At 39.8% G+C, this 21,431-nt stretch overlaps 2 protein-coding genes across 10 annotated transcripts in view; one reads left to right on the top strand and one right to left on the bottom strand.

Annotated features, from left to right (window-relative positions):
* The window catches only part of AMPD3 (adenosine monophosphate deaminase 3), a 28,272-nt gene extending 21,450 nt beyond the window's left edge, over positions 1-6,822 (top strand). The window contains exons 13-15 of the mRNA XM_015864001.2: positions 758-931; positions 2,028-2,138; positions 2,947-6,822. Of these exons, the coding sequence (XP_015719487.1) occupies positions 758-931; positions 2,028-2,138; positions 2,947-3,123 (462 nt within the window). The 3' untranslated portion in view covers positions 3,124-6,822. The remainder of the gene's footprint in view (positions 1-757; positions 932-2,027; positions 2,139-2,946) is intronic.
* RNF141 (ring finger protein 141) overlaps positions 1-20,051 on the bottom strand; it is a 38,465-nt gene extending 18,414 nt beyond the window's left edge. The window contains exons 1-8 of one of the 9 annotated variants that reach the window (XM_015863995.2): positions 19,937-20,051; positions 18,927-19,123; positions 17,666-17,774; positions 16,431-16,612; positions 13,456-13,563; positions 11,922-11,974; positions 8,672-8,770; positions 8,324-8,557 (exon numbers count right to left, since the gene is read on the bottom strand). In XM_015863995.2, coding sequence (XP_015719481.1) covers positions 8,457-8,557; positions 8,672-8,770; positions 11,922-11,974; positions 13,456-13,563; positions 16,431-16,612; positions 17,666-17,774; positions 18,927-19,108 — 834 coding nt within the window. In that variant the 5' untranslated portion in view covers positions 19,109-19,123; positions 19,937-20,051 and the 3' untranslated portion in view covers positions 8,324-8,456. Of the gene's footprint in view, positions 1-8,323; positions 8,558-8,671; positions 8,771-9,270; positions 11,975-13,455; positions 13,564-16,430; positions 16,613-17,665; positions 17,775-18,926; positions 19,127-19,483; positions 19,505-19,746; positions 19,856-19,936 lie in introns of those variants that run through there. The other 8 variants (XM_015863994.2, XM_015863992.2, XM_015863993.2 and 5 more) reach the window with 8 other exon arrangements.
* Between the last annotated feature and the right edge of the window lie 1,380 nt (positions 20,052-21,431).

Here is a 21,431-nt window from a genome sequence, read left to right as displayed (position 1 = left end):
ATTAGAGAGGAGTGAGCTCGGGAGAGCTTCCTGTTTCTTTAAATTTTCCAATTGGCAGCCCTGTGCACGGAGAAGTTTAAGTTTGTGATTTCTTGTATCTAGAGAAATTGGATCACCAAAAAGTTCTCCCAAGCTTTGCCTGAAGTCATGTGTGATGTCATGCTCTGAACCACTGATTCCCGAAATGAGACAGACATTAAGTAAATAAGGCAGTACCTGACCCAGAGTATTGTCTTACCCTCGCTTAGCCTGGTGGGATAGCATGGCATAGCGGGCAGTTGGTTGGTTAGGCCAAAGAGAGTAATGAGAGTAATGAGTAAAGATGAGGTGACTGTGCATAATTTAAATTAAGCTCTTCAGATTGGGCTGCAGTTTTGAAAATAAGAAATTGCTTAGCTGTTCTGACATGTCTGTTATCACCTGTGACTTCCAGCTTTTGGGGCAGGTGGAGATGCACTGCTACTGTGAAATGCAGCACTCTTACTAGTCATATACAGTTATGAAACTACAGTAAAGTCGGCACATTTCTAAAGACCAGACTGCAGATATTTCCTAAGAATGTAAATTATTTCTGCAAAGATCATTAACAATTTACAATTTAGACTTTTAAACCTGAAAAAATTCAGCATCAGTGTAACTTGTTTTGGTCTTCATCCTCCCTCTGTCATGTTATTCCCCTCTCTCCAAGGGAAATCTTTTTTTCTTCTTCCCACTATCCCATGGTAACACGGACTGCTGATCGTGTTTTATTTTGCAGAGTCCTGTCCTGCAGTATCTTTATTATCTTGCACAAATACCCATTGCCATGTCTCCGCTTAGTAATAACAGCCTATTCCTGGAGTACTCAAAAAATCCACTACGGGAATTTCTACACAAGGGACTTCACGTCTCTCTCTCTACAGATGATCCTATGCAATTTCATTACACAAAGGTAAGAATTACAAAACTCACTTGTCTTTTGAAATTGGCAACAGGACTGCGTAGGCCCAGGATGACCTGAAATCTGTTTTATACAGTTGCTTAGGATGTAAAGTTTTGTGTCCTTTAGTCACTGCATTCATTATTCTTCCTCATTCTCAGTCTGCGACTCACTATGAGGTTTCATTGGGAAATGTCGGATTTCCTAATCATGTTTCTTTTGTACTCCTGCCTCTCCAGTGTTGGCTGTTGTAGTATAGAGCAAAGGATGAAACTGGAGGGAGGTTTCAGCCTTCATAAACAAACAGTCCTCCAGATCTTCCTCCAGGAAAGTCATTTCCTTACTAATAAATGTGAGGAATCACATTACAAAAATACCACTGAGCTGTTTGCTCAGTGAACTGAAATTGACTCCTGCCCTGGTGTAGCCTGGCAGGACAGAAATACCTGACCACTGCTTGCAACAGCGCCTTGATTTTGTGACCAGCACTGACATTAGACATGCACAGAAGCCCATCCCTTGCTCAGATGCCTGAGTTCTGAGGATGAGCCAAGCTCTGCTGTGCTTTGCCCAGGCTTGTCCGTGATGTGCTTTAGCTAGAAAAGACAAGAGAGCTCTGGTGGGGGCTTTCTCCATGGAACGGCACCTGAATTACACGTAGCATGGACATCCTCAGCTGTGACAGCCCTCTAGAGTCAGACCCAACAGCCTTCTTGTAGGGGAGGTCAGAAGTGAGAAATTGCCCTGCTGTCTGTCTACGTAATGTGTCCATTTAAGATATAAGACAGGGTTTTCCAAGGTGTCTATAAACCCTGAGATCTCATTTGTAATTGTGTAATAAATGCCTCTGAGGATATAGAACACAGGCGGCAATCTCCTAGGCTGAGATAACTGGATACCCAGTATCTATCAATTATTTATGGCACCCTTCAGAAACTAGAAGCAAACAGTCCTTTTCATTAGTAACAGCAATGTTAACTCTTAAGCCTCTAAGTTTTCACAGCTATCTAAACAGCATGTATAAATTCCTTAATTAGTAACGAGTACATGTCCACATTTACACCTTACTTATATATAGCTTGACACTAAACATATTTTGGTGATACAGGAAGCACTCATGGAGGAATATGCTATTGCAGCCCAGGTGTGGAAACTAAGTACCTGTGACTTATGTGAAATAGCAAGAAACAGTGTGTTACAGAGTGGATTGTCTGATAAGGTAAGTGGGGCTGAAAAGCTTTCCTTTGTGGTGAATGTTAGGGCGAGTAGAAAGAGAGAAGCCAGCAGTCTGGATATTGGAAAGGAGGTCTCTCTCTGTTCCCTGAACACTTGCAAAAGACCTGCTATGCCTCACATTAGAAAAGTATTTTCCTTGTTAGCTTTAATTTGGAATTCCTCACTTGTGCAGAGACTAGGTACCTTTTTATACTCATTTATCCCTCCACTACCAAATCTTTAATCCTCTGGAAGGTTTCCCTCTGCCAGTAATTTTATGTCTTGCAATAAGTAAAACAATCTGCCTGTCATTAAGCAAGACATGCTTTTAATCAGCAAGAACTAATTACTACAAAAAGTGTTACATTTAGATGTGTAGTCATAATTCATGATTTCTTTTCGTACACTTGCACAGCATGCTAAGATCTGTTGTAGAGCACCCTCTCTTCTGACTCCCTTTCAAACATTCAAGAAACACAAAGGGGCTTTTCATGTACATTGTTTTGTTTCTTGCAGTATTCTCTAGAGACAACTTTCCTCAAGTAAACTTCTAACTAACAAAAGAAACCTAAGTCTCTTTTTTGACCTCTCCTTTGAAAGATGTAGTAGTGAAGAGGGAATGATAGCACAAGGATTTATATTGACCTTACAATCTCCAGAGGCAATTAAGACCCTGATGTAAAGGTCAATGGCCAGCTGGCTAAAGTTGCTCTGTTCATTTGCAATAGACTAATTCAACTGTGTATTCAGTTATATCATAAATGAAAAGCATCTGAACTGAATTCTTCCTTTATGTTTAATCCTGTTCACAGGAAAAACAGAAATTCTTAGGGGTTAACTACTGTAAAGAAGGGCCAGAGGGAAATGACATTCGTAAGACAAATGTTGCACAGATCCGGATGGCCTTCAGGTACGAGACACTGTGCAATGAACTGAGTTTCCTGTTTGATGCTATGAGAACAGATGAGATTTCTACACTGTCCAAGTAGTTACAAACTCAAACCACAGCGTTTCACTCCCAAGCAGAATGAGATGCTAATTAGCATCAAATCATCTGTTGCTGATGCTACAAAGAAATAACTGAACATTATGGAGAAAAATAGAGTATCTATGAGAGGTAAACAGCATTTGCTGTTATCTTTGCTGCATTATTGTCATTGCAAAAATGCCAGTTTCTACAAACAGTAGGCTTTGTAAGACCGCTGTAAATATTATATGCGAAACTCAGAATCATGTGTTATTTGTTTCATATTGTCTTTAATGTGCCCTACACTGTAGCTTGCAAAACTATATAGAGATTATTCATAATGCATCTGTAAGATGCATTTTAGGATACTGCAGAAACTGAAAGAATACACACCTGTATTTGTCCTGCCAGTCTCACAGCAATCTTGGCATTTACCACTTGGATGTTTAACCCTTTATTCACTAGCAGCTGGTACAGGGTGTGCAATTTTGAGGCTGCCCTCACATTCTGAAAGGTGTCCTGACCTGATTTTTACCTTAACATTTCAGCAGTTAAACTGGAAAACAAGAAAACTCAGAATATAGTAGTCACATTTAATGACTGTTTATTTACTTCCTGTTGTAGGATGGCTGCAAATAACAGCAGACTAAAGGTTTTTAATTTTAATATGTAGAAAACACAGTGTCAAAATCATCGCTATTGTACACTGTAATAACAAGTGTAATTACATTATGAAAGCTCTGCACTGTTGGTGAAGAACATGTTTTTTATTGCTTTTGAATCAGAGTATGTTGGTACGCATATTTAATTCATAATTATTTGGAAACTTACGCAGATAATTCTGGTTGCATGTAAAGAGAAATTTTGTACTTTAACAAAGGAAGTGTTCTTATGAATCAGCGGTAGGAACTGCAGACCTGGGATCTGGTCCTACTTCTGATGGCTTTTTACAAATTAGAGTTACTTTGTATTTTAGTCAATGACAGAGATGAGTGAGAAGTCACAAACTGTCTATTTATACAGAAGCTAGCCCACTTGAAATAGGTAATTTTTACTCATTTTATGTTAAAGCTTTTTATTTATGATGGAGCAGATAGTAAAATAGAGCTACTGTAGTATTTTTCACTGTACTTTTTCTTTTTTTTCCCCCCAAATCTGAATACCCTTCTTAAGACAAACTATTACTTCACTCAGAAAGGAGTAAAAGTAATAAAAATCATATGAGTGTATCTTCATATTGTAGAACCTGTAGGTAGCTTCATGGAAAAAAAAAAAAAAAAAAGACAACTTGAAAGCTTATAGACAAGCAGAGAGCACCAATGCTTCTAAGTCCAAAATGGAAGGCATTAACCTGAAGGCCTACATGAAGGCCTAAGATAGGATGGTGAGCCAACTGCAGAGAGGTTACGAGTCTCAGAACAGAATAAATGCAGAATTAAAGTATAAAAAAACAAATAACAAATGCTAGCCAATTAAATTTCATGCCACTTAGGTTTCATAGGTCAGGCTCCTGTCCTGGATACCTACATCCATCTTTTCAGAAGTTGACCAGGTCTCACTTCCCCTTGTAAATGCAGAAGAAAGGAGCACTGGTGATATCACCAGTACCGAACACCCCAGTAATGGCATAAACGTATGTATTAACTGAAGACAAACACTCTCTTTAGGCTGTAGGATCACAGAATCACACAGAATGACCCAGGTTGGAAGGGACCTCAAGGATCATGAAGTTCCAACCCCCCTGCCTGGCAGGGCCACCAAACTTCCACATTTACTAGATCAGGTAGGAGCAGAAAGCAGTACCTGCAGGGACAATTATTTCTGACATACCTGCTGTCCTGAATGGTGGCTGCATGAAGGACGAATTCCCTATTATCACCTACAGCTGTGCAGCCATGAAAGAGCCCCATAAGAAATTAACCTGAAAAAAGACCTTAGGAAATAGCCTGGAAGTACAGCTTCTACAGGGAGCCCTGGAGCACAGGAACAGACTGCTGGCCATCCAGGAAACTGCAGTGCTCACAAGGCTAGGGGAGGAATTCTGATCCTAAACAAGGTTGCAGAGATATGGTGTGAGACCTGCTGTCAGCTCTTCAGCCATCTAGCTTTATGTCCGCAGTGTTCAACTAGTGCCATTTTTGACATTCCTAGTGCAGCTAGAAATCCTGTGAACCAGTGCTATACTGCTCAGCTGTAACATAAAGTTGTTCTAGGGTCACAGGCAACAACACCTATTAGCCTCACTGTTAGAGATTTTAGAAGTTCACATGATGCATTATCAGGAGAGTAATTTTCTTCCAATGGCTTGGAAAGAGTGGTTCCAACCTTTTGATTACATAAAATGGAGAAGTGTTCTCTTCATTAGTGCAGCTTCCTAATAAGTTTCTACAAACAGTGTAATTTACCTCTATCCAGTCTGAGTAAGTAATGTTCTTTTGAGAATTTTACTTTTAAGTATTTTTGATCTCATAACCATTGCTTTACTTGGGCTGTTTCACCTGTGGATTGCCATTAGTGCATCTCTTGTTTGTCATTTATATTTCCTAGTTTTTTTTGACAGTATAACAAACTTTGGTATGTTTAATACCTTTTCACCTTCCTTTACCTTAAGAACATCAAGTTCTAACATGTTGGTAGCTCTCTCAAAAAACAAAACTGAAAAAAACCAACACCCCAAAAACAAACAATAAAGCAAAACCAAAATTAGCAAAATGGAACAATTTAAATCTTTGTTATTAGAAGAGAGTAATCTGGGTTTTAACAACACTACCAGACAAGTGACCATTAGCAAAAATTCTCTTTGCAGTGCATCCCTTGTTGCTGCTTTTAACAACACATTGAGCTAAGCGTTATATTTAGGGAAACAGAGCCATATCCTTCCAAGCTTCCATTGCTACATCTCTTTTTTGCTCGTCTTTTAATTATGCAAATGTTACTGATTCTCAGGGTCAGTCCCGGAACTGAGCTTTTTTAAGTTGCAATTTTGTTCTAATGGCTGTTTCAAACAACCTTGCAGTCTTAAAATATGCACGTAAGGACAGATCCAGTGTTGGAAGTGTTACTGTCATCTGAATTAAACATTGTGCATGTTTACTCAAGTGCAAGATTGGGCAAATCGCTGTTCTTATATTCCCAGACCATGTTAAGATCTGACTGGGTTATACAGTTTGTTTTGCTTACATAGAAAAAGAAGGGGATTGGAAGAGCATCACTGAAGGTGGTGATTCAGTGGTGGCTGGGAGGAATGCTTCAGAATGGCAGAGTATCGTATTTCCTCATCACTGCACCAGTGTCAATATTCAAATGTTATTCAAGACTTCCTTAAACCCGAGTAGTTCAGAACGTTTTACTCATTCACCTGAAATGGTTAATTATGCTTCTAGATGTTTCAAACATATCAATTTGAGCCATTTCTAGCGATGCTCTTCCATTCTCCTACAGTACTGTAGCAAACTTAAGGCGCTTACTCTGCTACTGGGTAACACAGATTGTTCCTCACACCAGACCTGTCTTACCTTCTCATGTATGGCACTGTTCTTCACTTGTGGCTAAATCTTTCTATTCTAGTTGCCTAGTTAACACATCAGCCTGAAAAAAGGTGGAGAGGGGTGTCTGTAAAAAGATGCTTTTTCCTTCTGTGCCTGGATTAAATAATGTTTATCTTTGGCTCTTGTAGAAGCATAAAATATTACACAAATAAATTATAAAGAATGTAATACGATTTTTGTGTGTGGATGCCTCTCAATAAAACTGCAGCTGCTCTAAAGTCTCTGTGTTTAAAGAAAGCTAAAAAACTGCAATAACTGTTAGCATTACAGAAGATTAAACTAAAATTAGGCATTAATATAGCATAAGAACTGAAGAAACACTGGAGATAGACAAAATAAGCATTATTAAATAATGCGAGGAAAAAGTTTAACAAACTTCAAGTGACTTGGTGTTAATGAAACCCAACTGTGCTGCTTCACACCATGTGAATACCTGACACTAAGTCCTGCAGTGAAACTGTAGTGTAGGACTGCCCACCCTGTACCTTCATTAACAACTCATCCCAAGCAGAAACTTGAGCAGGGCCTGCTGCAACTCTTGCTGATATTGGAGCCTCCTCTTGATGTTATACTTGCAGACAAAACACTAATTTGGGAACAGGAAAGCACTTCTGACACCACAATTGAAACACCTCAAGCAGTACACAGAACAACTTCATCTCAAGAAATGTAGCACTAACCTAAGAAGCCTATAATCAGTGACAAATTGAAACAGTTGATATTAACAGAAACATTTTGCTGCAGCAAAGATGACTTTTGAGGAGAAGCGTTTAACATGGACTACTTTCTTTAGTAGAAAATAAAGATATAATGTTTCTCTCTGTACAGACCCTTAATTTCACACAGGCTGGCATGCATGAAGCACAAGAGCAGCTATTTAGGAAGATGTGTAACTAAAGAAGGTGTGTTTGTCCCTCATATGACTCAAAGCACTAAATACCAATCTTAGGCATCTTTGACAGCAATCTACGTAATAGCAAGCAAAGAACATTACTGCTGCATTAATCACGGCTAACAAGTACCTCCCACAGGAAAAATCTTTTTTTTTTAAGGTCTAGTAAGTCATGTTGGAACCACGTTACTATGGAAGCACCTTGTTCCACATACAGCCCAATTCCAGAAGGGGAAGTTCCCAGCTAACCTGAGCCTCATTCCCTGAAGTACTCTGAATGTCTAAATATAATGATAAATGCTTTGAACCAAAGGACAGTGCTCATTTAATTATCTATTCAATAGTATTCTTCACTCTACCAGACCCACAATGGGCCAAGTTCCATCTACATTCTCAACCAGACACCTATACATATAAAAAAGGCCTTTGGGCCTGTGAAGCTTATGCCCGGAGTTCAATATTTTAACCCCAACAGCTAGGTCACAATGGTGAGTAAAAGTAAGCATTCACCTATTAATTAATGGCTGTATGGGCATGTCAGATAAGGCAGAAATAAAGAACTTGCTTCATCAGTTACAGATGTAACCTTCATTGGAATAAGGGCAGTTTACAGCAAAATGTATACGCAAAATGTGTATGTGGTGATGGTAGACTGGTGTCGCTGGAAAAGAATGCTGTACCATCCAGGTTAGTTTTAGAGGAACAGGAAAGAAATCAGTCTTGAAAGTAAGTTGCTATATGATAAACTGGAGGCTTAAGAAACCAAACATTTGAAGAGATGATGATTTAAAAAAGAGATGTGTATTTAGAGGACTTAGAATTGAACGTATGTGCAGTATCAAGAGTTGAGGCCAGACAGTTCCCAAGTACATCTAACATTTCTAAGACACACTGTGGAGGTTTCTGTGCCAGGATTCAGTGGGACACAAAGAGTTTCATACCTACAGCACAGACATCGCAGAGCCTGCCTGCTGTTTCCAAAATGATGATGAGTATAAAATCCTGTACAGAATGATCTTCAGAAAGAAATATATACAAATTAAATATGCCACTGGATCTTATACTGATTTGGTGTCTCATCTTAAAGCACAGTAAACAGAAATGCTTGTTAATTCCTCAAGCACACCTACCTCTTGATGCCTCTGTCACGTAGTAAGTTCTGACACTTTCAATTTCCTCATCTGTTAGTGGATTTCTCATCTGCCTTCCAAGGATGACAAACCTAGTAACTAGGCAGAGGAGACAATTCCATTAATGACACTTCAACTCTTGCAGAAAAACAAAACAAACAACAAGCAGGGAAAATACAGCACAATTTTCCATCAATGGCATTTTTAAGTTTTAAAATATCAGAAACACAATGGAATAACTTGTATAAAAAGGAAATGACCTGCCCTAAAAAACTAACAAAAAATCCTCTCCCCCCAATAGTGCACAGCGTTGTCCTTTTGAGACACAGAGTTCCTTGTGTCCATCACTGCAGAATGCTCCAGTTTATTTATTTAGAGAAAAAAAACTGTATTGAGAAAAAGAAAAATCAGAGCGTGTCTTTATGCTGAGATACATTTAAGCTGCCTTCCTAATACCACACTTCTAAGTTCAAGAGCTTCAGACTCACAGAGACATTTAACCATACCATCTGCACAATGGAACTGCATTGAGATTATCCTTATACAGACAACTGTGGCATTAAGGCTGAGAGGCTCCTCAAGCTTGAAAGACTACCGTATTTCTTTCAAAGTAACTTTATTGCACAATTCACACATAAATTTTAGTATACCAAAATGTCCTTAGCTATTAATACAATCTGCAATGCTTAAATTACAATTTCACTTTAAGTCTGTAAGAAATCTCCACTTTAGTACAAGAGATCAGTTTTAATGCCCCCCCACCAAAAGTTATTCACAGTGATCCCCATGTGAAGGTCTAGCTCCTGGAACCCACTGCCATGCCCCCTCTGCTGGGATTCCCTTCCTGAAACTGTTTGCCAAACGTAATAGTTCAGACTAGGAAACACCGCCTGGACCAAATTACTGGGTTTTCAGTGTTACGGTATCTACTGTCCCATATAACATACAGTACATTTTACAAGGCACACATTACCTACATCACAACCACTTGACTTATACGCAACTTAATTAAAAAAAGCTGTACAGAATACAAAGTTTACTTTTCACTATTTAATTAATTTTTGCATTGTTTTATATCGTATTTGCAAGTGTCATTGTGCTACAATTTGTTTGCGTTAATTACAAAATTACATTTTACTAGTAAGTTCATGTAAGTTCTCAGCAGAAAGTCAACTTATAAAAGCTCAGAAGTACAATTTTCAAAAGACTTGAAAAATAAAGTTAGCTTGAAGCATATTTAGATGCTTTTTCTGTTCCAGAAATATAAAAAACACCTTAGAAACTCCAGTGTTCTGAATACGGATTAATACAAGCTCAGAAAGCAAAGTGGAACCAAACCGGTGTGTGATGAAGAATATTTGCAAGTATTTGAGTGGAAAATCCCTGACCATTACTGGTTTCCAGCCCAACCAAGCAGTCCGTACATCTGAATATCTCACTGACATCAAAAGATTAACAAAGGGAAAAAAGAAAAATAGCTCTCAACTATATACATTCATAAATTAATTTTCAAACAATTAAACAAAGATTTACACATTTTGCTATCTTGGCTTTTAGATGATACAATAAGAGTACTTTGCTTATCTGTCTTAATGTCATAAATTTGACAACTGTGTCACAAGGCAAGCTCAAATGAGTGCCATCTGCTGTTAGCAAGAAATAAAATAGAGAAATTCCCAAGATTTGGTCGCTGATGTGATTAAGTCATTCTGTAGCAGCCAATTAAAACAAATAACCTAAACATGCATATCCATGTGTGCACGAGCCTTTTAGGTGAGAACAATTCCCTGACAAAAGGCCTAAGTCTTATAGCATTATCAAATTTAAACAAGTATTGCAATTAAAGATCCAGTCTTAAAGTAAGCAACATTGATGCCGATATGCCCTAAAATGATACACTGGAATATTTCTCACTCAACAGCCTCAAGATAAAAAGAGTAGTCTCTGTTAATATCAAAAATATATATATTCATTCTCTACAATAGCAGTCGGTTTCCACAATGTTAAGGAAGCCAAAAGGCTTCTGAATAATAATAATAACTAGACTACTTGTTTTAGACTACCTCAACTCAGCTCTTCCAAGACTCACCTCTGCTAGACAAATACACTGCTGTGCTCTGCTTCAATGTCCCTTTTCACGTGTCTAACTCGATGAAGTCAAGTAATGTAACAACTGTTATCCAAGCAGAAGTTTCTCTCTGCTACATAAAAGCATACTGCACTTGTAGAGATACAGCACAGCACGTTAGATTATCACCTTGCCTTCCTTAGTATTTCTCACTTCACTGCTTTGAAACCACCCAGGAAGCAAATAAAACCACAGCACCAGGCTAAACTACAACTGAACTGCTAATGTGAATAAAGACACTCCTTCAGATACGCCGGATGCTTAACAATAATTCTGGCTGTTCCCGATCAAAAACTATAGGAAGAGATTTACTTTTTTAGGATTGTCTGTGAAACTGTTTAATGGTTTCAAGCTAATGAGACCATGCTAAACATCAAATTGAAACAGAGATTATTTAGTTAGAATAGAGGAAAATGTACATTTACAAAGATGTCTACGGCCTCCCAAACAGATTTAAATTATTAATACTAAAACTTGTAGCAGATTGAACTGAAATCATTATCTGTAAACACTAAACGATGCAGTAATTGGCAAACTGAAGAACAGGTAGTCCTTTCAAGTTTCAGCAGTAAAATTTCAAACAAGTAATAACTAGCCTAACTCATCTTCATTCATGTTTGTCATGAATCTAAAACGGACCGCTGTTACGGATAAGTCTGCTGAGGTCAATCCATCTGGATGGTGCACACCTCTTGCAGCAGTACACTGTGATGTTCAAACAGCAGTTAGCAGCTGGAGCTGCACTATTGTAAAATAGCTTCATCTAGTAGTCAGAATGTTAAGATCCAAAGTTATTGTTAAAATAACCTCTGTAAATGTTTAAAGGTTTCACTGAAAGTACACGTTAAGACTGCACACACATATACTGGCTCACATACCATGTGTCTTACAAGTGTAACACAGATTCACAGCAGCCAAGAAGACTTAAGAGAGAGACTATGGATGAATGACAAGAGGTAAAACCAGGCGTTGGTGACAACAAAAGCTTCAAGTGCTTCTACTCTTGTCAGCTTGTTGGTCAGTGTCAGGGCCTCAGAGGCTGGCCCACCTCATCTACCATGTTAAGGATGTAAGTTGCGATATCATCCTCTGTAGGCGCATCTGAAACCACCCAAGAATCACCTGCCCCAGTTACTTGGCGACGGCAGACAGGACAGCTCCTGTGACGATCACTCCTGTCAGAAAGCCAGAGAAATGAGCGTTTTTCATTTGTGATCTCTTTCTGGCCAAAAAAAAAAAGCCCCCACTTAAATGAACACCACCAACAAATCTCATACAGAGCCAACCAACCCAGTGAGAACTTCAACCATCACGTTGATTGGATGAGACCTCTGGAATCCTTTTTTTGTTTCAAATCTTTCTTATGAGGGAGACCAGCCAAGAAATCTAAATGCAGCTCTAGTTTTTGAGTAATAAATTTATTTGTTCTTCAGTTACTCAGGAACAAGTGTGCTCAGATTAAACAGCATATATCTAGTCACCTGCCAGAAGGTTTAAATTGAAAACTATGGACTAAATTCCAGACTCTTCCTATCTTTACATATTCAGCTGAGGTGCTTCAGAAACCAGTCCCCATAAGTTTTCTCTACAGATAGAAAGAAGAACCCTTTTCCTGGGTAGTCAGCCCACTGAAGTTCAGAGACCCATCACCTCCCCCCACTAACTCAGGTGTCCGAAGCAATTATGCCTCTAAGCCGGTGGACTCTGTTACACGTCCAAGTTAAAAAGAGACAAACTTCAGAGACTGCACACTAGAAAGGAATGGTATAACTGGAACTTAGTTCAGCTGATGCATCAGCCACAGTAGAATATAAACTACTCTTAATCAAGATAGTTAAGCTAAGCTTTGCAATGCTGATAGATATTAAAGCATTTTCCTAGAAAAGACAGATGAATGACCTCTCACAGATCCACTCATTTTTGCTGTTTTTCCTTATGCAAGCATGGTATTACAAAAGTAACTTACTTGATAAGCCTCTTAGAAAGCCACTAAACAAAACTCCTGCGTGTTATATGACTTAAATGTAATATCATTTGCGCTAACTCATCAAAAATGCCTAACAAAAAACCCCCATATTTAATGCTAAACTGCCAGAACACTACAAAACCCCTGTAGGTCTTCTGTGTGGCCAGTGGAGAGAGCTGCTCTCCTACAGAAAGCATATTCTGTTTCCTGACTGATGTGTCAGACATATGTAGAAGCTGAAAAGCTGTTTGGTTGAAGAATGAAGCTCAGCATGTGTTGTAAAAGATGTTACACATAAATTTCAAGGTGTTGCTATTAAGAAGAAACATTTTCCTAGAGAATCTCTGATACATTTAAGTCAGCAAATTGTGCAGCTGCTTCAAATAAAAGCAGAACATACGGGACAACATCCCTTTGATAGGAATTCTTCCCCATTAACAAGACAGCCCAACCTGCCTTCACATTTGCATGCTAACTACTGATTTTTCTCCAAAAAGCAGCTTTTTGAGACGTTGTGAAGCAGAACAGGCCAGTATCAGCACGTTTCCTTTGCTTTCCAAGCAAAATTACAATGATCTGTAATTAATTTTTAAATTGTTCGCCAACTAAGGAATCTATCAGACCAGAATGAAACAAGTCTGATAGACAATGCACACTATTAAATGATAAGTAACCTTTAATATTTATTACCATTTATCAATGCACTTCTGGCAGAAACTGTGAGCGCACGGCAAGATCAAATCAACACGTCCATCCATGCAAATGCAACATTCATCTTCATCTGTTGGCTGCTTAATCCTGCAGAAGAGAAGGCAGTGTTTTCTATCAGACAACAGGTAAGTTTTGTGTTTGTGCCCCAGTAACAATACTAGTCGCTACATTCCTCATCAAAATTACTGACGGACAGGCTGAAATGCCTGTACTTATCCTCAATGATGATGTAATTCTTTGGATGGAGCAGTTATGTCATCCCAGCCCACGTCAGCAGACGTAGCCTTGAGCTACTAGTAAACAGTAGCAACTGAACTAGACTAAGTTAGAATATGCCATTTATTTTTTTGGTCATCTTTTGGTGTTACAAAGGGTTACGCAAATTACTTTCCATTCCAACAAAGGAACTGTAAGTTGTAGCTATGACAAAGCACAGGACTGAGCCAAAGAACAGAAACACTGTTTACACTAAAGGCAGGACAGGACACGAATCTGCCTTCCTTTCACAGACTGTGAAGCTGAAGTATTTCAGAACCAGCTTTGTCTGACTGGCTTATATCCTAGAAAATGAGACAAAAGTATGAATCTTAACAGAACTCATCACTATAATGCATGCTTGCTAATTTCACATGCCATCAAAATGCCAAGAGAAAAACTATTCATTGGATAGAAAACATTAGTTTTAGCTTGCAATACACTCCCCACGGTTGTTCATTCAGATTAAGATTCTCACCCAAGCTGGTTTTCCAGTTAAGCTTCCAGGTGTTCTTGGGACAGAGGGGAGTACAAAACTTAAATCCCAAACTGAGACAGACATTTACATTTTATCCATCTGCAACTTTTTCAAGTAACAGATACCTGTATCTCAAGTTCATAACACTAGTACCTTAAACATTTGCACCAACAAGACTTCTCAAGTGTGAGAAGGTACACCAGATCCTCAGCTTCCACTGACCTGGACACGTAAATATTAATGCATTTACAATCATGTTTGACAGATGGCAGCAAAGGGGCACTCAGACAAAATGGTGTTTGACACAGAAGTGAAGATGAAGCAAAGGTGTGCCACTGAATTCCTCCAGATGGAAAAGATGACACCCACTGACATTCATCAGCGCTGCTAAACATCTATGGGGACCAAACAGTGGATGTGAGCACAGCGATGTGGTGGGTATTGTGTTTCAGGAGTGGTGACAGTGACGTAAAAGACAAGCCAAGTCCCAGATGGCCATGCACAGCTGTCAAGCCACAATAGTAAAAGAATCTCAATCTGCTTTTCAGTGCAAATCTGCTAATGCTGGTGACTGTGTAGAAAATTGTTTTGTAGCTGAGAATTTGCTCTGTCAAAAAGTGTTATTGTGCTCTTTGTAGTTTCTAAGGAAATAAATATGAGGCGTTAGTTTCCGGGCGAAACATGTAAGAGTGACAAAGTAAGGAAATGCTTGTCTCCCCATTATCAGAAGGCAGAAAAAAGCAGTTAAGGATATTTTGGAATAGGAAGTAGATGTTCCGCAGAAATGAGGTATTATTCCAGGGGAAGAAGTTCAGATAAGAAGAATAATGAAACAGATAATAATTGCTATATTTGGTTAGTGACATCCAGTTCTTGTAGTGCTGAAGAACGCCTGAGGATTAGCAGAGTTTAGGCAAACTGGAGGATATCATAGACAAACAGACATCCTAGGTGTAACATATTTGGTGTTATAGCCTGTATTTTTCTGAAAGACTTGAAAAGCTTGGATAAAATACAATTGGAAAACACCAGCTCACTAAATTCCAGCATGCTGTTATCGTATTAGAAAAGCATGTTCAATTTTTCAGTATTACTATCTCAAAAAAATGAAGGTTGCAAACATCTCCATCTTAAAGTCTGAAAATGAAACTAACCCAGGAAACCTTCTATCTATTCAATGACTTAATTAAAACAGAATTTGTTTTACATAACCGTCTGGGTTGTTGTTACGGTTTGCTTTAAGTGAAAAGCTATTTCTAGATATACACATAAACCAAAACCATTCATATTTGAGAAAGAGCAAAAAATACACTTTCCTCAACATGCCCAAAATTCCCTACCTTATTTTAGCATTTTATTACCTCAGAATAGCTAATAATTAAATATTACATGTTCCCAAACAAGAGAAACAGGAAATCAAACAAAAAGAGCACATTCTGCAGTCCCCTGACTGAAGAAAAAACAACAGTGGGCTCTACGTATTTAATAAGAACAACGCTGACTCTCAATCTAACAGCTGGCACGTAACACTCTAAGGAGTGTCAGCAACTCCACCTTCCTTAGGAATGAGTTAGAACGCTGAACCAACTCAGAAAGTTAAAAGTAAGGCACTGCAGTTGCTACAGTTCCACGTAGGGAAAGGGTGAGAAGCTTCTTGCTGTTCAATTCAGTTTGAACTGAACTTATTGCAGGTGTTGACCCCAGTCTTTTACTCTTCCTCTAGCTAACAAAGCAGGATGTCAACATGTGTGAGACAGTTCACATTTTTCCAGTCTTGCAAGTTAAATTATTACTACAATTGATGAGTTTCTAGTGGCAACAGATGGGAACTTTCACATGCCAAAATGTAGAAGAGGAAGAGAAAGTTTAAGTGGAACAATAACAAAATCTGTTTAAACAAACACTGTCAAAACCTTTAGATTTGTAGCCACAGCTGATTCCATTTCCTTCTGTTCCCTTATTCAGGAGGTTCAGCGTATACCATGCTTATTATTAAAACTGACCACTAAAATGATTATTCTGAAAGCTGAGGTACAGCAGCACCAGAAGAATTTCAACAGAGTACACTGCAGTTCTCTTGGTAGATGTGCTACTAATGTTGGTGAGACAGCCTGCACCTGCAAAACACTCTGTCTTGATCACTGAGGTTTCTACATCAGATTTTACACACAACTTTCATGATATTTATGCTGCAACTGTGGTCAGAAATATATCAACGTACCTTCCCATCCATAAGCTGGCCTGGGATGATGACACAGACGTCAAACTCTCAGCAGCTTCTTCAGAAGTACCACTTTGCGCAAGAACCCCTGCTGCTTGACTGGTGATGTCTTTATAAAGCTGAACAAACTGATACAAGTTCAAGATTCTCGAAGCTTCCACAATGCCGCTTGTTTTATTTATCTTAAGAAACAAGAATCGTTCACAGTTATATATCAGACTTTAAATGGAAACTGCTCAAAATTTTTTATGCATTGCAGTTCTAAGGACAGTAGCCACCTAAACTGAAGTCTACTTTGATAAGAATTAACATCTGTAAACACAGCTCTTCTCTGTTTTATTCTCATAAAAAACATCACACTTAGGACTACATGTCTAGGAGAAAACACTTATGTTCACTGCTCAAATGGATTAAGGTGTAAGGTGACCTAATGCCTAAAAAACATGTTAACCTTAGAGCACCAACAGAATTATCAGCCATTTCACATTTCAGCTTAAAACAGTCTGCAATGGTGGCTGCCTTAATGAAAATTAAAAGCAAACAAACTTGCAGACTCTAAGTTTCAAACAAAGTTTGAGAGTTGGCTTGGCTCTAACTGCATGTTAACAGTGCTCAGTGGCTTCTGGATTGTCTATGGATGTTACCTGATAGGATACAGAGGGGAAAAATCTCCTTATTAGAAAGAGCAACCTTAATAAGTTTTGTCATAGTCTTCAAACTAATAGTTAAATATATAAAAATAAACACTATAAACTATAATTCAGTTTTGTAAGGAGTGGAGATATATACAGTTATGCTAACTAAACCAATATTGTTTGAAGTTGCTGGCTAACTTCACCCATTATGGACCCAAATTTGTAGTCTGTTGTACTATTTGATTTCCATGTATCAAATAGTACTGGACATGGACTGGTTTGAGTTAGAAGATAATCCTTAAAGATCACCTAATCCATCACCACTGGACTCATTTCACAACTCATTAGATTTGTAATTATCAGGCTGTAAGTGCACCATAGAAAGGTAACACTCCTTTAAACTTAGTCATGAAAATGTTTTTGTTAACCTGATTTTCATGGAAATGTAGATCTTAGACTCTATCTGTCACAAATAATATCCTTGAATACATTGCCTGTCTCAAGTATATCAAAAGAAATATAACAGGTATTGGATTTTACCAGTCCTCAAACACCTTCATACAACCCCTACAACCAAAATAAAACTGTCAGTAATCTTACTTTAGTACAGATGATCCGAACGATCACCTTCCAGAAAGCAGAAGAATCAGAACCAGGCTGCACTTCAAATAACAGATGTTTCTCTTGTCCAGAAGCTAATTTTGCGGTACTGAAATAAAGAAACATCGGTCTAATGTCATGTGCTCTATCTGCAAAGATCAGCAAACTCAGTTACTATAGTATCATCTACTCCTTACCTACCTGCTTTTTCTGTCACTGAAGTCATTTTATTATTAATGCCCAGAGATGTGAAATTTAAGAGTAGTAACCACTTTAACATGTCATTCAACATGAAGCACATCATTCATCTTGCTTTAAACTGTACAGTAAATCTCACAAAACACAAGCATCCTTGTAATTCAAATATACTTTAAAAGTTTATTATAGCAATCACAGTCTTTTCCAATCTTAAAAAAACCCTACTTCCTTATCATTTACGTAAAACAAGTATGCAATTACCATCACATGCAGACAAGGCAGACTTTGCTATCATATATTAATAAGGAAGTAGTGAAATTCAGGTGCCCCTGTCTTATTTTTTAAGGAACACAGTCACAGTGGTCTATCCCACAAGAATCAGAACAAACTACAGCACTTTATGGTACTTTCAGGCTGAAGTAAACACTGCCAAGAAATAAAATCTCAAATAAGAACAGTATTTTGGAGTTAATTACACTGAAATATACTTAAATTTTCTTATGAAACATAAGGAAACATTCCTCCAGATTGATCTACCTAGAAAACAGCTATCTGTTCTTCAAGGTACAAAAGTCATTTGGAAAAGCACGACACTGTATAAAACTATTTCTAAACTGAATACAAACTCACATTACACTGAACAGTAAATTCTACAAAACACCCACAAGCTACAAAACCCCTTTCAGTACATATTTCTTCAGCTCAGCTCATTTACAGGGCTCATAATGCTGCTTTCTACTACAAATGATGGGAAGAAAGGAAGCAGTATGGCATCTTTAGTTGGTGGAGAACAGGGGCACAAGGGCGATAGGTGGCTTGAACTAAAGGATATGTTACATGTTTACCTCTTGGGATCTTCTAAGAGCGGAGCAACACCAGCTGGAAGAAAAGCGACTTTAAGGAGGAGAAATGACTTGGTCTAAATGCAACTACAACCTTTATAAAAACTTTAAGATCCAAAATAAATACCTGAAAACCATCTGGCTAGTTCTGGCTTAGAGGAATGCAATGTATGGAGGTTTTTTTGTAAAACATGGAAAAAAGAACACAAATTAACACTTACACATCATTAAGTTCAGCTACTCTTCCTAGAAACTCTTCATAGGTTAGAAAACCACTTTCTTGAACCAAAGCAGCATGCTTTGCTACTTTTTCTGGCAACTTGTTCATTACAGTTTGTGTCTGGCTTGAAATCTGTTGACCCATAGTGAAGTTCTTCAGCTCAGTTCCATGGAAAGTTCTCATTCACTTGCAGAGTATCTGCTAAAAAGATTGCAGAGGGTGACATCTGAGTGCTCTATGGCTGCTCACCTTTTTGTGTAGGAGTTTAACCACCAGCTAACTAGACTATTCCAGGCTAACACAACCAAATCAGAAACAGAGCCAGCATTTTTCACAAGGTTCCCTACACCTTTTGGTTCTGTAAGACTTCATCTGTTCCTGCTGCTCGTTAGCGTTAAGTGGGGCTAACATTACGATTTCTCTTTGTTTATCGTCTCTGAAGGGGGGAACGCAACCACTTCATTCTGTTTGCGGGGTTTGGTGCTCTACTTTCACGTCCTCAGAGAACTGCTACGGTCAGAGGCCTACAGTGCCAACTGCCCGCACAGTAACACCAACCTCACGAACCCAGTAACGCGGTGAGGGCCGCGCTGCAGAGCCCACAGGAGCGGCATTACAAGGGGACAGACCAGCACCCTGAGCCCACAGCCTCACACGGCGCCCCTCAGGGAAACGGCCGCGCTCGGGCCAGGCCAGGAGGCGGAGCCGCCTCCATCCGCTCTCTCCAAAGGCGGCAGGGCCCGGCCGCTCTCGGCGCCCACCCCGCCGGTTCCCGGTCCCGCCCCTTCCCCCGTTCCTCGGGACGCGGCCGCTGTTCTCACCGCAGCCCCGCATCCTGTCGCTGCCTCCCACGGCACCCGGCGGGGCCGCACCCCGCGGACCGACACTCAGCGCAGGCGCAGCGGCACCCGGCGCTCCGCCGTGACGCCGGTGGGCGGAAGGGGGCGCGAGGCCGGGCGCCGTAATAAGGCACTTAAGGACAGAAGTGGTAGAACAGCCCCTAGAGGTCACCTGCATCCCGGTGATTCCAGAAGTGCCGTTCTGTCTGTAATTCAAAGAGGAGCGGTGCTTCCCCTTCCTGCCCACTTGAGTTCGGCGCTTCCCACGCCGCGGCAGCTCCTGCTTCCTGCGGGTGGAGGTCAGCGAGCAGCTGTGCTGCGTGCGGGAAGAGGGACGGGCCAGCGGATGGAGCGCCAGGAGTCACCTGTATGGGAACACAGCGCGGCTCTGCGAGCTGACAGCAGTTATAAAGCAAGACATAGACAATCGGGAAGAACTTGTGCTCGGTTTCTGGTAGTACCCGCTGAGGGTTCGGGCTGCCTGACAGCTGGAAGTTCTTCACTAGGAGAGTGGTGAGGCCCTGGAACAGGCTGCCCAGGGAGGTTGTGGATGCCCCGTCCTTGGAGGTGTTCAAGACCAGGTTGGACGGGGCCCTGGGCAACCTGATCTAGTAAAGGTGTATGTTTGGTGGCCCTGCCAGGCAGGGGGGTTGGAACTACATGATCCTTGAGGTCCCTTCCAACCCGGGTCATTCTGTGATTCTGTGTGATGGGAGTTGAGTAAAGGCTTTCTGTGAGTGAGTGCTCCAGGGGGCTGTAAACCAGAGTCTGGGTGATGAACCAGCCCTTTTTGCACATGGCCAGGCATCACTGTGTGGGTAGGATGAGTGCTGTCCGAGTTTTGAAGGTTAAAGACATGCTTACATAGTATCACAATGTCTTATTCTACTGCCAAAGTAGACTTAAAATAAAAGTGATAACAGCAAAAATCAATAATTACCACTTGCTGATGAGGAAAAGAGGCAGGTAATTTGTAATCTCTAGCAGCTGTCTTTTCCAGTTTTTAAAGGAGAACTGTAATATGTCACAGAAACGTCCAGAATTGTCTTTTACACACTAGCATTGCCTGTGTGCTTAAGCCCATATACTCCTGTGACATCCTCCTGACAAGTGATGGCTGTGGTTTTTCCTTATGGCATTGTTCCTGCTCGCTATTCACTGCTTACATGGCATAGCGTGCTTTCATTATGTGTGCAGGCAGAAATGCATTGCATTCCTGCAGCACTGGGCAAGGAGAACTACTTAACTGAACAAGGGGGCTGTATCCAGTGCTTCCTCTGTTCTCCGTTGCAAATTTTCTCTGCTGAATTTCTGTGCATGAGTATTTTAAATGAGCAGTTTGTGCAGCTATGTGTTGTCACAGTCCTTCTGCAGAAGGACTTCTCCAGACTCCTGGAGCCATAAAACGTCTCTATGCTATTAAAAACAAAACACAAACAACAGGTGGCTCCTCTCAGTAGGCTGTTATCAATACCCTACAACACTTTGTCTAGTGGAATATAGAAGAACTGGGCAAATGTTAGATTTCTGTGAATCAAAAACATGAAAGGTCATAGCCGGACATGCTACGCTGTAGAAAACAGCATGTATGTGTATATGAGCAGTTCTATAGCTATTCTATTTAAGATTTTTTCAAGTTACTTGATAAAAAAAAACAAAAACAAAAA

This window comes from Coturnix japonica, chromosome 5 (assembly GCF_001577835.2).
Source record: "Coturnix japonica isolate 7356 chromosome 5, Coturnix japonica 2.1, whole genome shotgun sequence".
In the NCBI taxonomy this organism is placed as follows: domain Eukaryota; kingdom Metazoa; phylum Chordata; class Aves; order Galliformes; family Phasianidae; genus Coturnix; species Coturnix japonica.
Note: the sequence above shows the minus strand (reverse complement) of the source record. Positions and strands in the feature narration are given on the sequence as shown.